This window comes from Bufo gargarizans, chromosome 9, assembly GCF_014858855.1.
Source record: "Bufo gargarizans isolate SCDJY-AF-19 chromosome 9, ASM1485885v1, whole genome shotgun sequence".
Lineage (NCBI taxonomy): Eukaryota > Metazoa > Chordata > Amphibia > Anura > Bufonidae > Bufo > Bufo gargarizans.
The window spans coordinates 183,041,177-183,068,557 of NC_058088.1; the positions used below are offsets into that span (position 1 = coordinate 183,041,177).

Consider the following 27,381-nt stretch of genomic DNA (forward strand, 5'->3'; position numbering starts at 1 on the left):
TGGTTGATTTCTTCCCAAAACAGTGTCACACCTGTCCACTGGCTATGGGTGGTATTTACTATAATTGAGCTTAGCTGTAATACTCAACAAAACCTGGGAACAAGGGTGGCACTGTTTTTGGGAAAAAACAGACATGTTTTTCTAAATTTTTATGAACCCATTTAAAGAAATAAGCTGGCAGGGGGATCTGGAGGCAAATTCTATTGGATGTGCACCAGATTTTTCAGAGAACAGATGCACATGAATTTGATGCAAATACTGTATAAGGCTCACCAAAATGCATGAAACATGGACTACGTGACCAGTGAACGTAATGTCATATGGCCTAAGCAAAGCTGGGGAAGGCCGTGGCGCTACTGCGAGTGTTGCTGACTTCTCAAACAGCTGATCGACGGGGTCCTGGGTGTCTGACCCCCACCAATCAGATATTGATGACCTACCCAGAGGATAGGTCATCAGTAAAAAAAAAACACTTAGAAAACCCCTTTAAGATCTCAACACATTTCGGACTCCTCAGGGGATATAAATAGGGGGCCTGAAGAGGCGGAGCATGACACAGGATATCCTCTCCGAAGTCCTTTGAATCCGTTCAGCCCTGCACTAGGAGTAACAGAAATGGTGTCAGTAGTCAACCCTACCGCCCACCAAAATTGGCATAGGACTCTCTAAAATTCCATTCCTGATCAGCCCAGTTTATTTTTCCTCTAATGACCTAAAATAAAATATTTCGAAGACCATTTGTTCTGGGGATTGAAGGCATTTCATGGGTGGAGGCAACGTTTCACACCGTGAGACGATCCTAATGCGCACATGTTTGTTTGCTTGTTTTGAGAGCTGATGTACGGAAGTACTTGTCCCATGACACCACCTCCCGACTGAATGGAGTCTGTGTTAAGGCTGGCCTCAGCTCCTCCATGTAATAGTAGGATTTGTTTCCTAGTCAAACATGCTGTGGCCGGAGATGAAAAAGTGACCCCAGGGCTTTTTACCTCAGCTGGGTGTTCTATGCCAGAGGAACAGATTTTTGCACATCTGGCCTAGATTTTTAATTTTTTTTACATTTAGGTCGTTCATGAGGGTCTGGTTACTTCATTTTTATTTATGTTTTTTTTTATTTTCAAACTTATTTATTTAGTTTTTGTAAAGTGAGAACATGAATTCCACCCATTTTATAGTCATACATGGGTCCAACTGGCAACTAATTCTAAAGGTGGTGCTGGATGTGATTCAAAAATGTTGGGAGGTCCAAAAATTTAGATTTTTTTATTAGGTCCTCTGCCAGGGAGAGATTATGATTTTCCTTCTCTCTTAGTTGAGAAAACAACAGTAGTAATTACTTTTACCACCTTGAAACGATGCTCAAACTGGTTGTCATAGATTTAGAGCTCCACCGAGTTCTTCTCCTCCCAACCTATTTTTAGGTCCCTCAAGCAATTTTGCCACAGTTTGAAGATGAGAAGATCCCAATGTAAGACCTATGTCATGACCTAGTTTTCAAAAAGGTTCCTTGAAACTTGTTAAGAGGTTCTCCTATGTTAGAGGCCTTCAAATGTGGTAAGAGAAGAGTTTTTTTTTTTGTGTAAGGTCTTGTGGTCAACTATAACTGTGCTCTACCAACATGATGACTCTAATGGAGTCTTACTCCAGTATTTGGAGCTTTCACTTAATCCTGACATCTATGAGAACCTAACTCGTTGTCTTATATTTAGTGCTCCACCACGTTCTTCTCGCCCCAACCCATTTTTGGTCCATCAAGTAATTTTCCCAGAGTTTGAAGAAGAGAAGATCCCACTCACTAGTCAATGTAAGACCTGTCACGAGCTAGTGTTCAAAAGGGTTCCTTGCTAAGAGGTTTTCCTATGTTATAGGCTTACAAGTGTGGTCTGAGAAGATAATTTTTTTAGTGTAGTCTTGTGGTCAAATATGACTGTGCTCTACCATCACTAATACTCTAATGGAGTCCTACGCCAAGGTTTGAAGGTTTCACTTAGTCCTTAATAGATTTATCTGAGATGCAGAATTGTTAAGAATAATAAACTTGTAAGGAGAACGTGTAGGAAATAGCCCCACCAATTCTTTTTATTTTCTTCTAGAAATGAGCTTTATCCATAGGAACTTGCAACCCGTCCTATTTATTACCAGACAAAGCCTGACCAAAGCATGGATCCTGCTTATTTTTCTACTTGGAAATGTCACATTTTCTATTACACAAGTGAGTATATCATCTAGATCCACTGAGAATTGTCTCAATATGTTGTCTGCCTCGTCATCATCTTATTCTTAGATTGATTGCAAGTTTAATTGCCAATCTGAATACGCAGAGCTTTAGTGTGGGCAAAGTATGAGAGGAAACATTGTAAGCCTCTGAAATAGGTTGAAAAGAGTTAGGAGGTGGAGTTTTAACTACAGTAGACTCCAAAAGACATTGTGGTTAAGCTGGAGTCATTTATGATAGTATGGAGCATTCCTGTGTGGTATGGTTATTTGTACACTGTATTATTATATTATTTGGGCACTATACTTTATACCATAGGTTGCAACTGAAGGTATTGCCTGGGTCACTATTCACCCTGCCGGTAATGTGAGTGCCTAATTGTTTTGTTTTTCTCCGTACGTTGGACCCAAATCAGGACATTGCTCAGACGTCTAACAGCCTGGAAGATGGGACAGATGTGACAACGTTCTGGTGGGGAGAGTGGACCAAATGGACAGCTTGTACTAGAACTTGTGGAGGAGGAGTAAAGTCTCAAGAAAGGCATTGCCTTAGACAAAGGTAAAGATTTTTCAGGATCCAGCAGGTCCTGCAAAACCACCTTATTATGCATAATTCACCTGTAGAAGAAAGTTTGTAATATACTTACTAGCCTGAAGTTGCATGGATTGGCCACTTGGAAACCGGTTTTGTAATGTCATTCTTCTGAAAATCCTATTTCCACCGATGTCACGTCCTTCACCAGATTTCCAGCCTGGGCTATGCATAGGATGTAACTTCTGCTGTGGACGAGACCAGAGATTCAGGAGTTTGCACATGCGCCAGGGAGTGTAATTCCACAGCAGAAGTGACGTCTCATCCATAGCCCAGGTCGGAAAGCTGGTAAAGGACGTTACGTCAGCAGATGCAAGATTTTCAACAGAGAAGTGTCATGGGACTACAGTAGGTTCCTGTGCAGCCAATCCCTGCAAATTTGTGATGATAAATATATTACAAACTTTCTTCTACAGGTGTGTTATACGTAAGTAAGGAGGGTTTGTGAACCCACTGGATCCCCCGAAACCTCCTTTAACACTCAATATATTTATTATATCATTATGTTGCTATGTCTATGAACTTAGCTGCCACCAGGGTCTTAAGCATAGGGGGTGCAGAGGTAACAGGTGCACCTAGGCCCTTCTACCTGAGGAGGCCATGAAAAGACACCAGTATTATAAATGGCACATGGTTTAATGGGGGCCTCCTTACAGACAAGAATTACCCCTTAGAAACATCTTCCCCTCTCTTTGTCTTCACTAAGACGTGGCAATAAGTAACATATCATTTTACATTTCCAGGCGGAAATCTCTCAGTTCACTTGGAAATAAGAACTGTACTGGGACCTCCAAAAGATATCAGCTCTGTAAAGCCCAGGTAAGGAGTTAAATAGCTTTTCAAGTAAATATGATGTCACTGTTCTCCATAGGCTTTGTCTAGTATTGTAGTTTAGCCACATTCAAGTGAATGCAATACCAGTCCCTGTTTCTAGGGACAAATGCACATTTCTTTAAAAGATTTCTCCAGTTTCCCAATCAAATTTATTTTTTTCTGTCCAGAGTACTCCAAAAACTGCGTATTTTTGCCCCATATACCTGTTTTTCATATGAGCACATTCCTTCCCCTGTTCTCAGCATCACTGCATCCTGGCAGGATGTTTACATGCGGCACTTCCTGCTTTCATCAGCTTCCTGCTGGATTCTCTAACCAAGCCCATCATGCTTTGCTTCTGACACCTCCCCCTCCATGCAGAGGGGAGATGTAGGAGGAGTGACTACTGCAGTGTGGCAGGTGCAGCAAGCCCTTATAAACATTATAGAGCAAAGCATGCTGTGTTTGGTTAGAAATCCTCAGCAGGAAGCTGATAGAAACAGGAAGTTCTTTATGTAAACATCCTGCCAGGATGCAGCGATGTTGAGAAAAGGGGAAGGAAAGTATGTACATGAAAAACAGGTCTATTAGCCAAAATATTCAGTGTTCGTAGTACTCTGGGCAGGTAAGAAAAAATTTCACTTGAAACTGGAGAATCCCTATAAGTAACATCCAGTGTTACTAGAACATTATTTTTTTCTTATCTTTTGGTCTACTTGACTCTATCCAATCCTAATTCAGTGGTATGTGTCCATGACACCCTCTACTATAGTGCATTCTGGGGATATGTTTAATCCATAGTAAAAACATACAATCCCTAAAATGTACTGCGTACAAAGAATATATGAGAACTTGGAATAATCCTGAATGGAGCATTGGATGTGAATAGAGTATAAAATACGAAGTGGCAATTTTTTTTTAAAGGTAATCAATGCTATTTAACAATTTGATCTTCGAATTTTCAGTCCACACAAATTCACTTTGGGTCTGTTTACTATTTGCAATGTCACACATTTCAAGGTACAAAACAGGTCTTTATTAGTTAGTCCAAAGAGGACATACATGATACAACATATAACAAAAATAAAATAAAATATCCATGCGAGAAGTGCAATGATGTAAAGACAACCCCCCCCAGAGTAATGGGTCAAGTAAATAAATGTAATGTTCCAATCTTCACAATGACTAAGATGGTGTAATGCTGTGGGGGATACTGGGTATTGGACATATGCAAATTAATGATTGCCAATAAACCCCACAAGAAACTCAGGTATAAAACACACCATAAAGGATCGTCGCAATATGCAGCCTATTGCTGAGGCGGGATGCAACTCTACAACCCCCTAAACAATCGTCTGTAATCCAAAGTGGAGGGAGGGGAGCTAGACCACAATATGATGGGAATATAATTAATCTCAAGTGAGAGCTACTACAAAATAAATCCCACACTTAATAAGGTCAAATCACCAACCACCACTAAGGTCCCTGCGCTGGTGATACAAGAAAGGAGCAAACAGTAATAAAGCATAATATACTGACCAAACTGGGGAGGACAAAAGCTCGATGTACGTTTCACAGACCTGCTTCCTCAGGGGACGTCCCCGGGGGGGGGGGGGGGAGGGCTTTACATCATTGCACTTCTTGCATGGATATTTTATTTTATGTTTGTTATATGTTGTATCATGTATGTTCTCTTTGGACTAACTAATAAAGATCTCTTTTTGTACCTTGAAATGTGTGTGGCATTGCTTATTGGGGTACCTTGGTTAGGGTCTACTATTATATTTTTGGATACTGTCTGTTTACTATTTACCAACCATTATGTAGACTGGCTTATATAGACACTCCCCTGCAGAACTATTACACTGTGTGTTATGTGCAGTGCAAGGCCTTTGGGGGTGAGAGCATGACATGAGGACTAAAAAAATACACCTCTGTGTCATGCTCCGCCCCCTAAGGCCCTGCTTTAGGCATAACACAGTGTATTGGTTTTGCTTGGAGTGTTCCTTTAAGAGAATGATGAAACTAGGTGGTCTCCAGTGTGTCTTACATTGCAGGAATGTCCGAGTAACAGCAGGAGTTTTCGAGAAGAACAGTGCACATCCTTCAATTCTCACGTGTATAATGGAAAGACCTATCAGTGGAAATCACTCTATCCCGGTAAGTCTCGCTGCTTTTATGATTTACAAGAGGAAAGCTATGACATTGCCGGGTCCTCTGTACATGCGGCATGGAGGGATTCCAAGTCTGAAGAAGCTATTTATAGTCAGTGTTACACACCTCAGCCCTGTTTAACCAATGGTCAAGACCTCATTACAGTGCACATGTCCATATGGGAAAATCCCAGTCCCAGTCAATCAATGACATTTTAATGCCTTTACACACTTCTGCGGTGAGGACCGTACAAACACATGGTGCTGAATTCAAGACATTGACTTTGCCGGATCTCTCCAATGGGTTTTAAAGGAACACCCCAGACAAAACACACACTGTAGGCCTGAGGGGGTCCGAGCATGACAAAGGGTTCTTTCTTCGGTATTCATTGAACCCTTACATTAAGCTGTGCCATCCTCAAAGGATGTTCATAACCGATTGGATTTGTTATTTACGGTAATTTAATTTCTACAGTCCTTCTTTTGTTGTACTGCTGGGTCCGCTTTCCATCTCCGCTATAAGACGTTCGAAAACAGCCTCGCTTGGCTATTTTCAGAACTCCCATAGTGATGAATGGCACGCATGCACAGTGTACTCCCTTTTTCGGTAGCCCCATTCTGGAGATAGGAGTGGGTCCAAAAGTGGATTTATCAGATTCAATCCCATTGATATGTCATCAGTGTCTAAGAGGAGCCAACCCCTTTAAGGCTTTAAAATTAAGGTAGAATATATATATACATACCAGAAAGCGACGTTTCAGTCCTCTCAATGGGACCTTTCTTGTCAATGCTTGAGAAAGGTCCCATTAAGAGGACCGAAAAGTCGCTTTCTGGTGAATAAAAGGAAAATTTTTGAGAAGTGCTGTGGAGTTTTTTATTTTTTATTTTATATAGTGGGTGGATTGCCTCTTGAGCCGCTGACTCGACTTTTACTAAAATATTGTGGTGCTGTCCATCACATTTTTTTCTTGTGTGTGTGTGTATGTATATATATATATATATATATTATACATTTCCACACATCACCTGTCCATCTTATAGGTCTTTAGAGTCCCTTTAACTGAGACCAATTTTAGGCTACTTTCACACTGGCATTTTGGCTTTCCATTTGTGAGATCCGTTCAGGGCTCTCACAAGCGGTCCAAAAATGGATCAATTTTGCCCTAATGCATTCTGAATGGAAAAGGATTTGCTCAGAATGCATCAGTTTACCTCAGTTTGCCTCAGTTTCGTCTCCATTCCGCTTTGGAAACTGAGCCAAACTGATCTGTTCTGACACACAATGTAAGTCAATGGGGACGGATTCGTTTTCTATGACACAATCTGGCACAATAGAAAATGGATCAGTCCTCCATTGACTTTCAATGGTGTTCAAGACGGATCCGTCTTGGCTATGTTAAAGAAAATACAACTGGATCCGTTCTGAACGTATGCAGACAATTGTATTGTCTGAACGGATCCGCACCAAACGCGAGTGTGAAAGTAGCCTTACAGATTCCTATATAAAACTATTAAATCTTGTCTATACTTTAGCTTTCTGATATGTCCTTCATACCTTTTTCTTGATTTGGGGTATTACGAGATGAGGTTTTGAAAAGAAAAAGGGTTGGTGGTTGTTTCAATGTGAATTCAAAGATTTGAGAATAAATAGGCTTACACAGGCTAAGTGCTAAAAATATTTACTACATACAAATTACATCCAGAATAGATAATAATCAATCCAATGGCCTACACAATGGAGGAGCTCCCAGCGGATGCAACCCACGTAACACATGGCCAATGCCCCAACATAATTATACAAGAGAGATAGTGACCTACAGCATGCTACCTTGATGATGTTCTCAGCGGAGCTAAATTTAAGGATGTGTGGAGTATGCATGTCTTATGAGTTAACCACACTGGAATGTGGTCTTGTGGTCATCTGACACAGAAAAATGGCTTTGTATATGTTAACTATCCCTAACTTACTACTTTATAAGGAATATAGAAGGTAATAAATTATTAAAAGAACAACCAATTAGTACTTAATTATGTATGTCAAATGACCCTTACAACACAGTGTTATGCATTGAAAAGTTTTTATTTTTCAAAGCTCACTCACTCATCTCGGGATATCTTGACTAGAGATGACCGAATTGAATCCCACGAAGTGGAATTCGATTGGAATTTCAGGATAAATTCGATTTGCCTCAAAGCCAAATTTCCTTGTGCTTCGTGTTAGCGAATCTATTTAACCTGAAATCATACCTAACCCCTCAATTTTCTCACGACGGGCCTCCAGCCGCCATCTTGATTGAAGATCTCAGCCAAAATCCCGTGCCTGGTAAGGTATGACGTCAACACGCTGGCCCGGCATGATGATGTAATCTCGAGCTGTGCAAGATTTTTCTCCAGATCTCCAAGCAAAATGGCGGCGGCCTGCCCGTGGCGAGCAAATGGTTGCGTTAAGTTTGATTTAAAAGAAAATATTATGTTAATTTCACACTGGTTTTACACTCAGATGCCGTGATCATGTATGAACGCCGCATCTGAGGGGTATAATGACTGGGAGCGGCGCTTTCGCAGCTCCCAGTCATTGCACCCGCTGCTTACAAAAAAATGCGCTTCGTGGCGAAAGTAATTCGTCACAAAGCAAATTTTTTGGTAAAATTCAGCGAATCAGCCGAATCGAACTTTTCATAAATTCATCTCTACAAGAAACATTGATAGGTTACTAGTTGGTACAGTACATATTATAATGACCTTCTTCAGACTTACGTAAGGCTGTTGGGTTTTAGATGACTATGTGCACATCTCCAGCAAGCCGTGTGACCTGCAGTGCACTACGGTTGATGGTCAGAGACAACTTATGGTCCAGGCTCGGGATGGGACATCCTGCAAATACAGTGACTATCGAGGGGTTTGCGTGTCTGGAAAATGTGAGGTTTGTTGAAAAATTACCAGTAGAAGGTTGGCCTAATTTCTTTTTAAGCTTTCAACAGATGCACTTTATGCTTGGTTCATATTGTGTTTACCGTTCTTCTCTTCTCAGCCAATTGGATGTGATGGGGTTTTGTTCTCAACCCACACCCTGGATAAATGTGGTGTCTGCCAGGGAGACGGGAGCAGCTGTGTCCACGTCACTGGGAATTACAGGAAGGGAGCCTCTCATCTTGGTAAATGGTTGAAGGTTATCGACATGCATGCTTCTGTTCCTACTTCTCAGACACGGAAGCAGAAACATTTTGGTAACCTGTAATGAGTTTTCTTGAGAGTTTGCCCTTAAGAATATAGATGAAGGGTGAGACAATTTTAGATCCTTGTTTCTACTCCAAAAGCCAGTGTAAAAAATGTAGAGTGACCGAGATTTACATTGGTTTCTATTGAAAGTAATGGTACATCAAAGCCACTATTGGTTAGACACATCATGGAACTCATTCCTTTGGCACCCAACTGGAGAGAATCCAGATATTTAAACCTTATATAACATATTGTTCTTTTCAGGTTATACCCTAGTAACATACATCCCAGTTGGCGCAAGGGATATCCAGATAGTCGAGCGCAAAAAATCTGCGGACGTCTTAGGTCAGTAACATTCACTGATATGGTACATGTGGTTCCAAGTAGGATCATGCCAATATAGTACCTATGAATTTTGGGTCATCAAATAACTTTGTGTCTCAAGCTGTTGCAGATGAATCGGGATATTACTACTTCAATGGCAACTTCAAGGTTGACACCCCCAAAAATTTTAATATTGCCGGCACTGTGTTTAAATATCGAAGACCAATGGATGTGTATGAGACGGGAATAGAATATATAGTAGCTCAAGGACCAACAAACCAAGGCTTGAACATCATGGTAAGTTGTGTACATGTGTTGTGTTTTTATTGTTGATGTTAGGTAAAAGCTTTGGAAGATGACCAGAGATAGATCCTACTTTGGCATTGTAGAGGTAAATTTTATATTCTTGTAATCATCTCATTAATCAACCAACTTTACTGAATGGTTGGATTTTTTTCTGTTTGGTCTTGGTCACTATTAGATCATGCAGCAAGAGATGACTGAATATGGTTTCGGTGTAGCCATTGACTATGGTTATAGATTACCATATTCTGTCCCATTGTAATTAATTGAGTTTATGGGATCTCTATGATAATTGGAAAGGGTTCCTAAAGCTACAATTACATGTATTTGTCGTTTATGGGAAGACTTAGCTGAGCATGGCCAAGCTTAGTCTAGATTAGGGACCCTCCAGCGGTTGTGAAACTACAACTCCCAGTATGCACGTTTACTTGGCTTTTCTTGGAACTCCCATGTAAGCAAATGTATCAGGCTAATTGTAATTTCACAACAGCTGGAGTGCTGCAGCTTGCTGAATCCTGGCCTAGATGGAGACAGTGGCATGCAATGTCACCTTATAATGATTTGCAGTGATGTGATTTTGCGGTGTGATGATTTCCTGTAGGATAACTATGTCATTTCCTGTGGTTATGTGTAGCCATGATATCACCAATTTTGGCTATTTTTAGCCAAATCATGATGTTTTGCCAGAACATAGGGTGGAAATATATTACCATGCATATGAGTAGGATCATGAGAAAGAAGGCTATTCAAGCTGCGCATCATTTTACTGTTTGAGCAATTCTAGTTACTTCTCTATATAGGCACTGATCATACTGAGATAGGTAACCTACAGGTTCCTCCTTCGATTCCTCTCCTCATTATTAACAGTGTCTCTGTAAAGACACATACAATTTATATCTTATGGTCTTGCATAAGCGTGATTTGGGACCAGAATTAATCCTTGCATCACTTTACAGGTATGGAACCAAAATGGCAAAAACCCTTCAATCACCTTTCAATACACCCTCCTCAGGAGGCCACACTCTCGGGTCATTCAGCCAATCTATTACCCCTTCCCAGACTCTGATAGTGAAGAAAGCAAAGAATTTGAAGAGGATTTTACATCTCAGAACATAAGCCTCAGTCCTAATGTACAGAAGGGAAGAACCAAAGTGGAGACTCCAGCCATCGGGAGGCAAAATTTAGGGGAGAATGGAAGCCCGGTCAGTGAGCAACACACCAATGAAGTGTTTGAAGGAGGAGAAGCCATGGACTGTGAGAAGAGGCCAAAATGTAAGGCAATTAAAGGTAAGTCATACTATTTTTTCTTGGTTCTAGATAATTTTAAATTAAATTTACATGAAAATATCGGACGCTCTCTTCTTATAGATTTAAACACAAACAAGACTACTTATGTCTCAGACACTGGAGAGCAAGACTCCTCACACAGATTTACTTCCAAGGAGTTTCTCCCTGGCAATGCCATTGCCAAGAAGTTTTCCAGCAAAGCCTCAGGATCCAGGGAGACTTTCCATCCCCTCAACCGAAGCATTGGAGAACCTCTTAACTCTGTGGAGCCCAACCTGGACAATCTCTATGCTGATTATGAGGAAAACGAGGACACGGCTACGTTCGACTTGAATATCACCTTCTTGGAGCTGAGCATCAACACCTCTGCTGAGACTCAGTTGACCAACACAACAGTTCCTTCTACAAATAGGACTCAGAAAGGGAGGTAGGTGAGCTCCAGGACCTGTTGAGGTTCTCTGATACTCCGAATTTTATGCCTTCATTCTGTAAATCTGTAACCCCATAAATAATGGTCAAACTTACTCGACAATTGTGGCCAACATTGTCCCACCTCATCTTGGTGATGTACATTTTATAGCCGGCATAACATGGAGGTGGTCATTTGTGTTTGAGTGATCAGGGTTGAATCAAGACATCAGAGTTCACCAAGTCCAACCTGCAGAAGTTCAAGAAGCTGAGATTTGTGGTCTTTATGGTTAGAGAGGTAGTTCAGCTGTACCTCCAGAACTGATAAAGATGAATAATTGTGATCACTGGTGAATTTTTGACCAAATGTTGGCTCACCAGGGTCAAAAAGTAAATATTCTTTCAACCCATTGATCTCAAAGTGCCACCATATTATTTGCCAGTAAATGAAATTAATTGGTGGTTAAAGGCCCTGAACATTTATCACTTATCCACAGGAAAGGTAAAAAAATGCATGATCTCTGGAGGCCTGACCTCAGGGACCCCCAACGATCACAACATTGGAGGTTGCTTCAGTGAATGAAGCGGTAAAGCACATGCGTGACCTATCGCTCCCTTCACTGTTTATGGGACTACCAAGAACAGCCCTCGGCACTGCCCGCAGTTCCATAGAAGTGAATGGAGTCATGGTCAGACATGAATGCTATTACTCCAATCATGTAGGAGGCTTGAGGCCCATCATTCTTGGGATCGTTGGGGGTCCCAGCTGTTGGGCGACTAGCGATCATACATTTATCACCTATCCTGTGGATGAGTGGAAAAAAAAATTGTTCATGGGCCACCCCTTCAACTAGAGTCCACCACCTCAAACGTTAGCTTCCCATACATGAGGAGTGTTTTTATAGTTTCTATAGGCTGTTTTTGTCTACAAAAAGTGCCACACCTGTTCACAGGTTGTGTATGGAACTGCACTTCAGTTCAATTGAAGTAAATGAGGCTCGAGCTGCAGTACCACACATAACTCACTGACAGATGTGGTATTATTTTCAGAAGAAAGCAGCCACTTTTTTCAAATCCTGGACAACACCTTTAACTTGAGTGAAGACTTAAATATCTTTCAGTTGTGAGACTAAGAAACCTACTGTGTGAACTGTGAGAATTACTGGGTTCCCTGTATATGCAAAGGGCGCCAATTAGAAATAATATAGTTTTGTCATGAAAATCCAATTATGTACCCACAAAATAAAAAAATAACAAAATGGAGTCATGGCACAGAATTCTATGTTGTGGCACAGAATAACAGTTTGTGATACAGGGTTATATTTTGTGCCACAGAATAATATTTTGTAGTTCAGAATTTCTATTTTGTGGCACAGAATCATATATATTTTTTTGTAATTGTGGTAATTTTGTTTTGTGGCATGGATTTTGTGGTTCAAAATTACATTTTGGGGCACTGAATAATATTTTGTGGTTCAGAATTATATTTTGTGGCAGAGAACAATATTCTGAGGTTCAGAATTATATTTTGTGGAACGGAATAATATTTAGTGGTACAGAATTATATTTTATTTTATGACACAGAAAGTCGGGTTTAAAAAGTTGGGAAAGTCGGGTTTCATTTCGCTCCATTCATGAATTTGTTTTGTTTACGAAATGCATTTTGTCATAAAAAACTAGTTTCAGAAACCCAGCTCCATAATGTGCTAGAGGCTACTTACGGTACTAAACCAGGCACAAAAAATGAATCCATTATCTTGGAGAGACAGCTCTTTGGTTTACCACCACTTACTGTACCTCACATAATAGCCAGGCTAATTCTTTCCCTAGGTTACAAAGAGGCTTCTGTGCAGAAAGACAGTCTAGACAGGACATTATTAGGCTGATTTTTTTTAACGTTGAAATAGTGAGTTACGTTCCTTGTGGAATGCAAGGCATAGGTGTCCCATTTAAGAATGTGAGACTGTCATTTCTTTAATAAAACATGAGACATACCCAGGGATATTCAGAAGTGCCCAGTCATACATATGCCAAGCAGTCACCGGCAATAACCGTATGCTGCTTAAAAGCCCTAAAGCCCCTGAGGTCCTACAGTCACTCATAAGATGCATTGCATGAGACAAGACTCTGTCACGAATGGATCTGTGTATCCGGATTTGTGTACATACGGACCCTCATAAATATAGTATGATGGGGCCCATGAGTCAGAGTTGTGCTGGTTCATGCCACCGCACACTCCAGCTTGCCCTTTGCTCTATAGGAGAGAAGAGCATAGGCTTTGGTAAGATCTCTTGCCTCTTTGTTGCTTATATTGCAGTAGATATGGATTCATATACCCTTCTTCACACATGAGAAAGGGGTGTTGAGTCAACTGGAGCTAGGGGCACCTGCGTTATGGGCTCTAGAGTTGGACTTATCCACCAGAGTACCAGAGGATCCTCCAGTTGGCCCAGTCTCTGAAGCCATAGTGGCCCCAAATCTTTGGGAGGTAAATCCCATTTGAAGCTGCCATTGAAGCGAATCACTTAACACTAGGTATATTTTTTTGTTTCAAAACCTATTGATGATATACAGGTTGGGCCCCTGAGAATAATTTCTTCTGGTGGGTGCCAAGGAACCCCAATCTCACACTTATGGGCTCTATTGCAGATACAAGGGTTGCCCCTATGGCTGTCAGGGAACCAGGGGGGCCGTTTCGCATCGGGTTTGCAGGCGCGGGCGGCGGGCGCAGATAGCTCCTCCTCTTCCTCCTGACAGGACACCTGACGTCAATGTGGCCAGTGCGCCTGCGCGAGTCGGACGCCGGGTGCGCGGTACACAAGCCGCGTGCGCGGGGATACAAGCGTAGTGCACATGCTCCATTCCAGACCACAGGTGCTACTCAGGCTAGGGGAGGGCTTCAGCCTCCGTCACCGCCCTCAGCCTTATGATTGGCTTCTGACTAAGGAAGCCTCCTGGTTGCCCGGCAATCAGGGGGGCGGTCCTGGGTTCACTGTGTACTTAAAGCCAGTCAGAGCCTTGACTCATTGCTGAGTTATTCAACCTTATGGTGAACACCCAGCTCCATCCTGTGAACCTGTTGTTTAATCTGACTTCCCAGCTACCGACTCCTTGCCTGTTTCCTCGATTACGATTTCTGCTGCCCGCCACGACCCGGAACTGGAACCGACTACCCGATTGGATTGACCTTTTTTGTACTACGCTAATTTTTGGGATTATTTCGTCCCTGCCAAAGGATTCCATACCTGATCCACTATTCCAGTCCTGACAATGGCGTGCATATGCCTGTAAGTGGCAGCCTAGCAATTGAGTAGAATCAACGTGATCTACTTAATAGGTGGTGTCCCTTAGGGTCCAATCAGGGTCTATGTACAGAAACATCATCCGAAATGGTGCTGCTTCTTGCTACTCTGTGAACCTCCACAAGGTCACCTGGCATAGATGTCACACGAGAGTGGGATTTTACAGGGCCATGGGTTAATTGTAGACCCCGTAGCCTCCCCCCTTATTTTTGTACATAATTGCTTTTTTTTTACTGGTTCCAATATGAATTTTATAGCATGTTAGGTGTTCTATAGTTTCTACCATGTAAGCATACTGCTGTCATGGGGCTCCATGTTGATGGGGCCCAGGAAATATTTTTCCAAGTAAATGGAAGTTCAACAGGACCATATTGCAATATTAGCATGGGGAGGGTGGAGTTAACCACACCAAGGAGAGATTCCATAAACCCTGTCCTACAAAGGATGAGTAGTTGGTTGGGGCAAACATAGTTTGGGCACTGCTGAACCCAAATGGAGGCCATGTGGTGATATGAGCCAACCCATGAAATGGTACCATTGTACACTTTGCATCATGGCCTTGTCTTCTGTAAGGGCACAAACTTAACAGGACAGCAGGGAAAATGGTGGATAGCTCTTTCAACCAGCCATTGAGGGACAATGCTAACCCTATAAACCTCCATCTATATGCCACGGTATATATGGATGCACCATAAACTGTGCAGGGACACGGAGGAGTGTAGTACCCCAATGACAGCTTACCTCCATTTACTCCTACATTGTAATGCCTTGTAAAAAAAAAAGTACTGTTAGATGCTGAAACGGGGTCAAATAGCAAAACCCAGGAACTTGTCTCTGACCTAAAAGCTAAAACCAACAGTGCTCTCCTTATTTAGGATGCTATCTGGGCTAATGATAGATTACACACCACAGTGCTTATTTATGTAGTCCATCAGCAGGAGCACACTATGGGGAACCTACGTTTCTTTGTATGAAAGCTTAAAGGAGAACCAAAATTAGATCGTCTAAGTAATAATTTCAAGATGCATGCAGGTGGAGCACAATTCATGAAAACCTGAAGAATGCCGCGACTCTGTAGGTCATTTATGTTGGCTTGTGGATTTAACCACAGCGCGAAAATAACCAAGATCAACTCGTCCAAATCTGGGAACCTACTGAGGGGTGGAAATGTGTGACCTTACATATAATACAATAAAATAAAATACACATACACCCATGTCTGAAGGACATAGACGGTTTTTGGAGGTGACACACTAGGCAATTCCCTATTCTTTTAAGGGCTGAAATGAGACCCACAGGCACAACCTGAGAGTGCAACAGAAGAACATCAAAGTTGGGTCAAGAGCCTAGATCGCCACTGATCAACATTATGAAGGAGCCCCTGGTACTCCTTCAAACTACCGTGCTTGGTACTACAGCTCACCCCATTCACTGTGTCAGGCACAGCAGGTCATACTGACAAACAGTTATGCCCACACAGTGCTGGCAGAAGCACTATGGCTTCTTCTGGTTGATGTAGGTCCCGGAGATTGGTCCCTCAAGGATCAAACATTGAAGGTCTATCCTAAGGGTAAGCCATGAATGTTAAATAGTCCCCTTTAAATTATAGCAATGCAGTCCTCTCTGTCTACTATTCCAAACAGATCTATGTTATGTGGGTACCACATAGGAGTATTATTTAGAAATTATAGAGTCATGCAAATGTGTATCAAGTCTAACCCAAAGCCCCCAGTAGAAGGGTAGATTATTTTGGTGACACATATCCTCTAAAGTTGAGGATCAATAGGTAATTACCTGGATTATTTTACAATGTTTAATGTCTTTTCTTAAAGGCCTTTTCCACTCTTTAGATATTGATGACCTATCCTGCATTATTTAAAACAAAATAATAATTCTTAAAGGGGTTTCACACAGTCTATATTAATTACATATCCTCAGATAGGTCTGATCAACATCTGATCTGGGGAGGTCAGGTACCCAGCACTTGAATGGATGCTGAGCTGTAGTACCCCGGCATGGTCACTACACCATCTGTGGTTGCTTCCACTTTTATATTTCTGTCACCACCATCGATTTATAGGTTACCAATATCTAAAGCATGGAAAACTAGTGGCTGCCCTGCCAAAAACAGCAGATCGTTGGGGGTGTCAGACCCCTGCCATTCAGGCATTTTTTTCTCTCTAAAGAGAGGAAAACCCCTTTAAGACAACTGTCCTTTGGAAAAATTCATGTTTAATTTATTTCACTAAACTTAGGTGCATAGGCTGTTAATCCCAAGAGTCCGCAGAATTACACTTTGCTTCAAACGCCCGTCTCTTATGTCAGGCAGCCAAAACAACACTTGAATCAAGGCCTGCACCTGCTTGCCAAAATTTTTTTCTCACTCTCTTCACTTTTTGGCACCAATAGTCCAATAAAACACTGCGGGATCAATCCGAAGGGAAAGAATAGGTTTTGTTTTATAAAGCTGGTAATTTTACTGAAACACAAGTGCACACCCACCTCAGGCCAGACGGGACAAAAAAAAAAAACATATTTGAAGGAATACTGCTAAAATTATGTTTCCTCAAGGAGACAGGACAAGAACAAGGGATAAGGTCCTGCTACTCCAACAAGTCATCCTATTGTTGTCATGGCTTGTAACCTCAGACCAAAGTTACTCTAATGTCCTGCACTAGGTGTAACACAACAGGGCAAATTTACTAATCCCATCTAACACCTAGAAAATAAGTAAGCATAGACTAGACCGTCTAAAGATACACCAAATCTATCACACTGGTCGATGCTGGGTGATAAAATGTGGGGCATCTTTGGACTGTCTAGTCTAAGTTCATGCAACATCTTAGGTGCCTTACTTTGCACCGTAATTTTGTGCCAAAATACAGAATATTGATACCAATGTACTGGTTCACTTATTTAGTGGATCACAGTTTCTCTGATTTGGATCACCGATAATCCAAAAAGTTTTAAAGGGGTTGTCCAGGAGCCGATGGAGTTATAGAATAAAGTGTTACTTGATTGCTACAGGTCCCTCCATTCCATAAACAGCGGGTCTGGTCTCTAGGGCTTCCAGTCCTGGTTGGACCACAATGCTCATGTAAAGGAAGGTCAAGTGATTGGCTGAGTAGTCACATGAGAAATGGACATGGCATCATTACTTCCTGTCTAACGGGGACCAGAAGCCCCAGAGACCAGATCCGATGTGTGTTAGAACAGAGGCACCTTTAGCAGGTTAGTGAACCTTTATTATTTTTTTCTTAAGTTCCTCTTTTAAAAAACTCCTGGATGAGACCTTTAAGGTTGACTCTATTGAAACAGATTAATTTGGAACCAAATGGAAAAGAATAAGGGTACTTTAACACTAGCGTTATTCTTCTCCGATATTGAAATCCGGTAAAGGGTCTTAATACTGGAAAAAAAACGCATGCGCAGTTCTTTCTAGCTTTGAAAAAAATAAATACCGGATCCGTTATTCAGGATGATACCGGAAAGACAGATCCGGTATTTCAATGAATAAGTCTAACGGATCTGTATCCAGAAAAAAAAGATATCAGTTTGCATACGGATTTCTGGATCCGGCAGGCAGTTCCGTTGCAACGGAACTGCCTGCCGGATTCTAACAATGCTAGTGTGAAAATACCCTAAGGCGTCAAGCTGGTAAAGTCATGTACACACTAATTCTAATCATTTCATATTATGGAGCATTAGAGGCATCTTAATCATCTCATAAAGCAATGACGGTCCCATAGATATGAATGCTATATTATACAGTCAGGTCCATAAATATTGGGACATCGACACAATTCTAACATTTTTGGCTCTATACACCACCACAATGGATTATAAATGAAACTAACAAGATGTGCTTTACCTGCAAACTGTCAGCTTTAATTTGAGGGCATTTACATCCAAATCAGGTGAACGGTGCAGGAATTACAACAGTTTGCATATGTGCCTCCCACTTGTTAAGGGACCAAAAGTAATGGGACAATTGGCTTCTCAGCTGTTCCATGGCCGGTGTGTGTTATTCCCTCATTATCCCAATTACAATGTGCAGATAAAAGGCCCAAAGGTCATTTCAAGTCTGCTATTTGCATCTGGAATCTGTTGCTGTCAACTCTCAAGATGAGATCCAAAGAGCTGTCACCATCAGTGAAGCCATCATTAGGCTGAAAAAACACAACAAACCCATCAGAGAGATAGCAAAAACATTAGGCATGTCCAAAACAACAGTTTGGAACATTCTTAAAAAGAAGGAACACAATGGTGAGCTCAGCAAACCCAAAAGACCCCGGAAAACCACGGAAAACAACTGTGGTGGATGACCGAAAAATTATTTCCTTGGTGAAGAAAACACCCTTCACAGCAGTTGGCCGGATCAAGAACGCTCTCCAGGACGCAGGTGTATGTGTGTCAGAGTCAACAATCAAGAGAAGACTTCACCAGAGTGAATACAGAGGGTTCACCACAAGATGTAAACCATTGGTGAGCCTCAAAAACAGGAAGGCCAGATTAGAGTTTGCCAAACAACATCTAAAAAGCCTTCACAGTTCTGGAACAACATCCTAGGGACAGATGAGACCAAGATCAACTTGTACCAGAGTGATGGGAGGAGAAGAGTATGGAGAAGGAAAGGAACTGCTCATGATCCTAAGCATACCACCTCATCAGTGAAGGTTGGTGGTGGTAGTGTCATGGCCTGGGCATGTATGGCTGCCAATGGAACTGCTTCTCTTGTATTTATTGATGATGTGACTGCTGACAGAAGCAGCAGGATGAATTCTGAAGTGTTTCGGGCAATATTATCTGCTCATATTCAGCCAAATGCTTCAGAACTCATTGGACGGCGCTTCACAGTGCAGATGGACAATGCCCCAAAGCAAACTGCAAAAGCAACCAAAGAGTTTTTTAAGGGAAAGAAGTGGAATGTTCTGCAATGGCCAAGTCAATCACCGGACCTGAATCCGATTGAGCTGCATTTCACTTGCTGAAGACAAAACTGAAGGGAAAATGCCCCAAGAACAAGCAGGAACTGAAGACAGTTGCAGTAGAGGCCTGGCAGAGCATCACCAGGGATGAGACCAGCGTCTGGTGATGTCTATGCGTTCCAGACTTCAGGCTGTAATTGACTGCGAAGGATTTGCAACCAAGTATTAAAAAGTGAAAGTTTGATTTATGATTATTATTCTGTCCCATTACTTTTGATCCCTTAACAAGTGGGAGGCACAGATGCAAACTGCTGTAATTCCTGCACCGTTCACCTGATTTGGATGTAAATGCCCTCAGATTAAAGCTGGCAGTCTGCAGGTAAAGCACATCTTGTTTGTTTCATTTCAAATCCATTGTGGTGGTGTATAGAGCCGAAAATGTTAGAATTGTGTCGATGTCCCAATATTTATGGACCTGACTGTATATCTGTCATACAAATGGTGACATGAGTCCTAAAAAATTGGTTGAGGGCAATGTTTTGAAACAGATGTTTGAATTCAACTTGTGCAGAATTTCCAATGTAGTCTTCTTATTGTGTCTACTTTTTAATGGAGTGAGTTGATTTTGAAGGTTCCAGGTTTGTAAAAATGCTATAGTTAAATGAAAAAACAATTTTAAGATGGGTGAGATGGAATGGCAGCTGAGGGCTTCCAACACTGAGCCCATCATATCTGTGTTCTTATATTGTCTTCACTAATCTAGGACCTCCAAGTTGAAAATTGGAGGTCCCTGCTTCTAGTGAGATGAGGATATTTTATATCCATCCCTAGCACTTTAGTTCGAGGGACAATGTAATAGTCAAATCCTACTTTGAAGGTGCCAAGCCTGCTAGTGACACTCAAAAAATAAGTCCAATGTCAAACATTTTAAGTCAAGTTTCTTTAGCAGTAGGCAATTCCCCTGGTCAACCAGAAAGATCACTCATGACCAACTCTATGTATGTTGGCAAGAAAAATGGAAGCAATTTATCAAATTTTAGTTTTTTTACGAAATTGTGTTTTCCAAGTTTCATTGTATATTTTTGTATACTGCTTTCCTGTCCTGTGTGCATGTATTTTTCCCATTTCTTTAAAAAGCCTGCTTCTCCCCCCAATCAGAATGTGGGGTTCTTGTTTCAGAAGACCTCCCACACCCCCTTGTTCTTGGTAATTCTTGAAATGGCCGGCTGATGCATTAAAAGGCCTTAGTGCCTGGGATGGAATTAGACACTTTGAATGCATCATTGGTAAAAACAATGGGACATGTTGTCGTAAATGCCGGGTGGATACTGTAGGCTGTTGAAGTCTTAAATCTTATTGATATAGGTCTGATTTTTGGGCTGTAGAAAGGATATTACACCTCTGCATAGGAAGTTCTGCGTGTTATGACTGTGCTCGTCTGGTCAAGGCAGAAACTGAATGAATGGCGCACCTACTTACTGACCTTAAAGGGCGTTTACATTTTTGGAAACACCCTTTAATTAAAAATGCATTGCCCCTCCCTGTACTTGTATAATAGGACGCTTTCCCCATGCCCCCTGGGACTCCCTCCTCCTGCGAAGCAGGGGACCCTTGAAGGAATTGAGCCTCTACAAAGGAGACGCAATGTCATTTCAACTTCCCAGCGCCGCTCACCTCCGCGCTGGGGTGATGAAATCCCATTGCGTAGAAGAACTAAAGCAGTAGCCTGAAGGGGGAAATGGGCCCAGTAAAATGGTCCACTGTGCTTATCTCTGGACATCCTATTTTCCTTTGTGGAGGCTCAATTTCTTCTGGGGTCTCCTGCGACGCAGTGGGGAGGGACCCCTGTTATACAAGTACTAGGACGGGTGGTGCATTTTTTGAAGGACTATTTAAAAAGATCAAACCAAATAAGTCCTTTAAACGATTACCAGGAGCGAGACATGAATATGTTCACACGGTTTCTGTTCTTTCAGAGCTACCTGTGGTAGCTCCAAGTTCTTATCACTTGTCCCTGTTTGATCGACGCCATGATACATTGACAAGAACAGCCATTTTTGTTATATTCTGATGTTTCTATACTGGGTATTTTTATCCCATTCTCTCTTTTTAGACAGTGGAAGCTCTGCTTCTAACCAGGCTGGGGATTCTACTTGGGGAACAGGACAGGTATGTTTTAAATACCCCAAAACCAAACCCCTGAGCACACCCCTCAATAAGCTATATGTCTGTATACTGTCTCTCTATATGTACATATACAAATAAACAAACACAACCAGTAACCAAATTGTCGACAAGCTAAAACCGCAACGCACCGTCTGTGTCTTTTAGAATTGCGCCCTTTCCATGGTCATGGTAGCATACTCATAATCCTCTGTTTTATCTGTCGATAGAAAAGGGCCAAAGTTACTGAGGAAGGTGCAGGGAATAAGCGCTGTGGACATGTACCGATGGAAGCTGTCTTCTCACGAGCCTTGCAGTGCCACGTGTACCACAGGTTTGTGTCATATTATTGGTACCTTATTTACCAATTTTTCTCCAGGGCCAGATTAATGTTGGTGGACATCCCTGGTCAAAATATTTGGTGAGGGTCCCCATCCCATCTGGGCCACAAAAGGGCACACCTCCAAAAGGTTGGTTTCCCCAGTTTTTTGGGCATTCCTGAGTTTTCCTTTCTAAATGTTGGTAAGTAGGCTAATAAAGTCACACTCATGCAGTGAAGTCTATGGACAACCAAACCAGTGACCCTCTTTAGACTCCATAACACATGAATGGCCACCTCTCCACCTCCTCTCAGACTGATATGGCCTTATGGCCATCTGTTCCTCAGAGGTCCTCCATATGGCCATTAAGTCCATCAGGTCCTCAAGGTACTGGGGGCCTACTGCTACCTGCCCATGTACCCGCTCTATAATTCTGTTGCTGTTTAGTTTCCTAACCCAACTGACTGTATAACATTTTACATACTGAATGAAACAATCTGCCCTACACGGCTGAGATTAAATATGACTGAAACAGGGTGGTATTATACAACAAGGTTGCATAATCTAAAACTATGCTTAATGTGGAGTTTAAAAGGGGTTGTCTGATTTTTAACCCATTGTTAAATACCCTATTAGGCACTGCAAAGAGAGCCTTGCTCTGAAGTCTTTGATACCCCAATGCATTACACACCCAGGCCACTGAGTTGAATAAAAACTGCGTAATACTTCATTTTCCCCTGTAGGGGCACTGCAGGGAGATTAAACAGTTGTTGCTAGGCTCCTCTAGAGATCACAACTGATCATCATAGGACACTCTATGATCAGTCTATCATTTAGGGACTTTTTTTAAAATTAAAATAGATTATCCAAAGTAGAGAACGCCTTTAACTGACCATCCAATAGTCTAGATTATCAGGCAGTTTTGACATAGAACTATCTGATAATCTAGAATCTCTCAATATATCTCAAAGACTGATCAGAGATAGCCAATTACTTAATCTGTTAGAATTTTTTCATAGCCTGTTCCCAATTAATGTTATAAAATGAATAATTTTTATTGGGCAGATCGTACATTTTAGGTATATAGGTGATACGTTAGCATGAATTGGAGACATAGGGAAGGCAGGTAATCTGTAACCAAAAAGACACATAGGTTTGGCTGCATTGGAGCTGTAAACATAAAATGATACAATATTTTTAGATGCATAGTGAAGGCATGCAATCTTTAACCCTAGTATAATATATATATATATATATATATATATATATATATATATGTATATAATGTATTCTACTCTGCCCAGCACACCCGGGTGTCTGGAAGGTGAAATAACTTATACAGCCACTTGGCTCCCGGTGCCCTGTGGTAAGATAGGCTCAGCAATATTTCCACTGGCAGAGTGGTCGGAGGGCACAGCCTGTGACTTTATACAAGGCTCTTTTGTGAGTATGAGACCATAAGACACTGCCTGTGACTCTGTGTCTGCAGGAAGGCTGCCCGCTCCATCCCATGTCCCTTTCCTCCAGAGTAGAGAATTATACGGTATAATAAAAAAAAACTGACTATGAAAACAGACACTTTCCATCAGCCAGTGTGTTATATTCCTACATGCCCAACACCTTTTACCACTCTATGAAGTCCTCATTATGAAAATACACTGTGCACAATTTTAGGAATTTTTAGATTTTTTTGCTCAATTATTGATGGTCAAAAAACCTCCATAATAATTCCTATAATTCTCCAACACCGTGTGTGCTATGTCACACAGTAGTGGACTAGCAGTGAATTCCTCCTTTGGGTCCACCATCTATTGGCTGGGGCGGAAAATAGCTACAAAGGTATCTCTTTTTCTCTGGAGGACCCAGCATGTAATGCTCCATTTCTCCTGTGGGGGTGCTACATGGGAATTGAACACTTGTTGCCAGATTCCCTAGAAGTTTAAAGTTAATCTCTGGGGATTGTGGGAGTAGTAGTGAGATTGTGGGAGTAGCACCAAGACCTCAAGGACCTTTTAGGTGGACCAATTAGACCCAACTATAATCCGTTATAAATCAATTGACCTTCAAGTCACATTTCTAATAGTGCCATTCTTTCCTCTTTGTGGTCTAAATGCTTGACCGTATGGGGAAATAGGATCAAAATTAGGGGGAAGTAGGATCAAAATTAGTGCTTGAAGATATTTGGGATATCACAAAAACCTAAAATAACATAATAAATGGACAGACCGGAGCACAAAAAAACACACAAAAAATGTCACTGACTTTTTTTGTTTGTTTATTTCTCATTCTCCGACCCTTCTTTTATTTTCTTGTCATAGGAGTGATGTCAAATTACGCCATGTGCGTGCGTTACGACGGAGTGGAGGTGGACGACTCATACTGTGATGCATTGACCCGACCCGAGCCCGTGCACGAGTTCTGTGTAGGGCGGGAATGTCAGCCAAGGTACACACCGTAGTAAACACTCATTTGCAGATTATTTCGGCTGCCACGTTCTAGGACTGACCTTCTCACAACTTCCAGATGGAGATGGCCAGAAATATCATCACTGCAGCATTTTTTTAAGGCTTCTGGTAGAGATGTACTGAGTGATTGGGTGATGTGATGGATTCCGAGTCATGACTGCTGCTTTATGTCACCGAATGCTCAGATTTTCTAACATAACGTCATTCAAAATAAGTTTTTTTCTCTTCTCTGACAAAAATATTCCATGTCCCGGAAAGGTTACTCCACCCAGATTACGTATTTTTATCCCTGGTTTATATATAAACCCATGTGAAACCATAAATCTCCATAAGGCTATCCCTTAATTTTGGGTTGATAACTACTCTCATAGCAACAAATAGCTGTCACAGTCCAGCCTTGATCAAAAAACATCTGACTATTACAGTAATATATTTTTTTCTAAATTGATCAGGTCATACTAGTCTCTGACTTACTTAGACCAATGATCCTTAGAACAGGGAGGGTTCTTGAAGATGGGCATGGACAATCACTCTTCATTAAACCTTCCACTGTCAAGAACAGGCACTGGGAACTACAGTTCCTGGGACTTGTGGCATATCTAGTTAATACATGGGCCCTTCCCCTTGGCCCTGGTGGGCATGTGGAAGAGATAACCAAATGTGATGCAGCTATCATTCCTAGCCCCTTATCTGCCACAAGAGGAGCACTTTGAATGCGTCTTGCATACATTGTGTTTGGTATTATCCTCTGGAATTTCAAGAACAGCAACTTTTTGGCCTATGGTTGTACATTTTTGGGGCACCAAAATGGTCAATTCAGTAATTTTTCTCCTATTTCGATTTGTCTTCAAATATTTCTCATCAACTTTCTGTTGTAAGTTCTTGTTGACCAGAGAGAACCCATGGTGTTCTACATCCCAAAGTTCCAGTGCGGTAACACAGTTCTCCATTGTTTTAGGTGGGAGACTAGTAGCTGGAGTGAGTGCTCACGGACCTGTGGTGAAGGCTATCAGTTCCGTATTGTCAGATGCTGGAAAATGATCTCTCCGGGGTTTGACAGCTCAGTGTACAGCGACCTATGTGATTCTGCTGACATCATCAAACCAGAGGAGAAAAAAATTTGCAGAAATCCAACATGTGGACCCCAATGGGAAATGTCAGAATGGTCTGAGGTACACGTCCGTTTTCACCTACCTACAGTATCGGTCTGTATTTCTGAAATTCCTTTCTGATAAAATGATGCTATATCACTAGGATGTGCCATACCTTCATGATCGGTGGGGTTTGACCTCAGGAACCCCCAACGATCCTGACACTATTCTGCAGTCCTTAAGGCACACCATTTCTTAGGCAGTGTGGTATCTCTTGCAAGAACTAAGGTGCAGCTTTGCCGTGTGCATGAAGCCTTATTCTCAAGAGATTGGGAGGGCAGCAGGAACCACCAGTCTTGGGGAAAAGCCAACTTTTACACAAGTCTGAAAGGTCCACCCCTTGTTTTTGAGTCTCCTAGACATGGCCATGGCATGTCGCTAGGATTTGCCATCAACTTATGAGTGGTGGCCTATGATCCTGACACTGCCCTGCAATCAGTCCCATTCAAGTGATTGGGCCTGAGCTGCAATACCAAGCACAGTCGCTATACAATGGATGGCACTATGCTTGGTAAGCTGCGAGGAGGCCACAGCGCTCATTGGAGCTCCACGGCCTCTTCAAGCAACTGATCAGCAGGGGTGCTGGGTGTCAAACCCCTACCGATCAGATACTGATGAGAATAGGTCATAACACTTGGAAAACTCCTTTAAGACTATTTCCTAATCAGTATGGGAGCTTTATCAAGCCATGTGGCAACAGGAACCAACAATCTATCTTGGAGAAATCCCGGGAGAGAGACAATTTTTACACGTCTGTGAGGTCCTTCCCCTTTATTTTGCAATGGCTGTGTTCTCTCTCAGACATGGGCACTGCACATTGCTATAATGTGTCAACGCCTTATGATCAGTGGGGTCTGACCCCTGGAACCCCCACTGATCTCAACACTATCCTGCAATCCTTAAGGCACCCCATTTCTTAGGCAGTGCAAGAGGTCTTGCAAGCCATGTGCCAACAGAAACCTCCAATCTGTCTAGGGTAATCCTGGGGGAAAGCCATCTCTTACACAAGTCTGGGGGCTACTCCTCTTTTTTTTAGGAGTCGCCCAGATATAGTTGCATTGGTTGCACTCCACCTACATAATCTTTATTTTCCATAACTGCACAAGTACCAGGACTTACAAAAAGAAGATTACAGTGCTGCAAATTGCATGGTCAGCATTTTTTGCACCCCTGCCAGCTCCCCAAAGGGATGAAAGCAGTCATTACTCCGTGCATTCCTATAATTGCAGGCTAGCCTGCCTAATAATATTGAGTTCAGAACGCAGCCTTGTATAGGTGACCACTGTGTTTGATCTGTATAAGGTGCAGCTGTGCGTCTCCCGCTGCGAGTAAGACTTGCACGCATTCCTTTAGCCACTGGGGCGCCATTACCAACTAAACTAATCTCATTTTTGATCAGTCTGAAGCTTAGTGCCAGCTGGCAGAGCATAAAACAAGCTATTACGGAGCAATCTGAGCAGCATTAAAGTCCCTGTGAAGTGCTGGAGAAACGCGACGGTCACACGCTGCCCTGCCATAGAGCTTTACACCATCTCCAATGGATGCGGTTTTATATAAGTGGAGGGTATGCCCATGGTGTTGTCAGTTCCGTTAGACTGATGAGAAGGACAATATCTTTCATTAGTACAAGGAGAGAAACAGGGTTGTAGCCATAGCGGTGTGCAGTCGTAGCAGTTGCACCCGAGTCGTGGTGCCTGAGGGAACCCAAAAGTGGTGTATGGCTAGAATATCCCAACATT

At 42.0% G+C, this 27,381-nt stretch overlaps 1 protein-coding gene across 1 annotated transcript in view; it reads left to right on the forward strand.

Moving 5' to 3' along the window:
• Positions 1-288: 288 nt before the first annotated feature.
• ADAMTSL2 (ADAMTS like 2) overlaps positions 289-27,381 on the forward strand; it is a 36,900-nt gene continuing 9,807 nt past the window's right edge. The window contains exons 1-14 of the mRNA XM_044269040.1: positions 289-310; positions 2,094-2,212; positions 2,631-2,773; positions 3,550-3,625; positions 5,677-5,779; positions 8,550-8,695; positions 8,804-8,927; positions 9,256-9,336; positions 9,437-9,612; positions 10,575-10,905; positions 10,987-11,332; positions 21,937-22,040; positions 24,345-24,471; positions 25,450-25,663. Of these exons, the coding sequence (XP_044124975.1) occupies positions 289-310; positions 2,094-2,212; positions 2,631-2,773; positions 3,550-3,625; positions 5,677-5,779; positions 8,550-8,695; positions 8,804-8,927; positions 9,256-9,336; positions 9,437-9,612; positions 10,575-10,905; positions 10,987-11,332; positions 21,937-22,040; positions 24,345-24,471; positions 25,450-25,663 (2,112 nt within the window). The remainder of the gene's footprint in view (positions 311-2,093; positions 2,213-2,630; positions 2,774-3,549; positions 3,626-5,676; positions 5,780-8,549; positions 8,696-8,803; positions 8,928-9,255; positions 9,337-9,436; positions 9,613-10,574; positions 10,906-10,986; positions 11,333-21,936; positions 22,041-24,344; positions 24,472-25,449; positions 25,664-27,381) is intronic.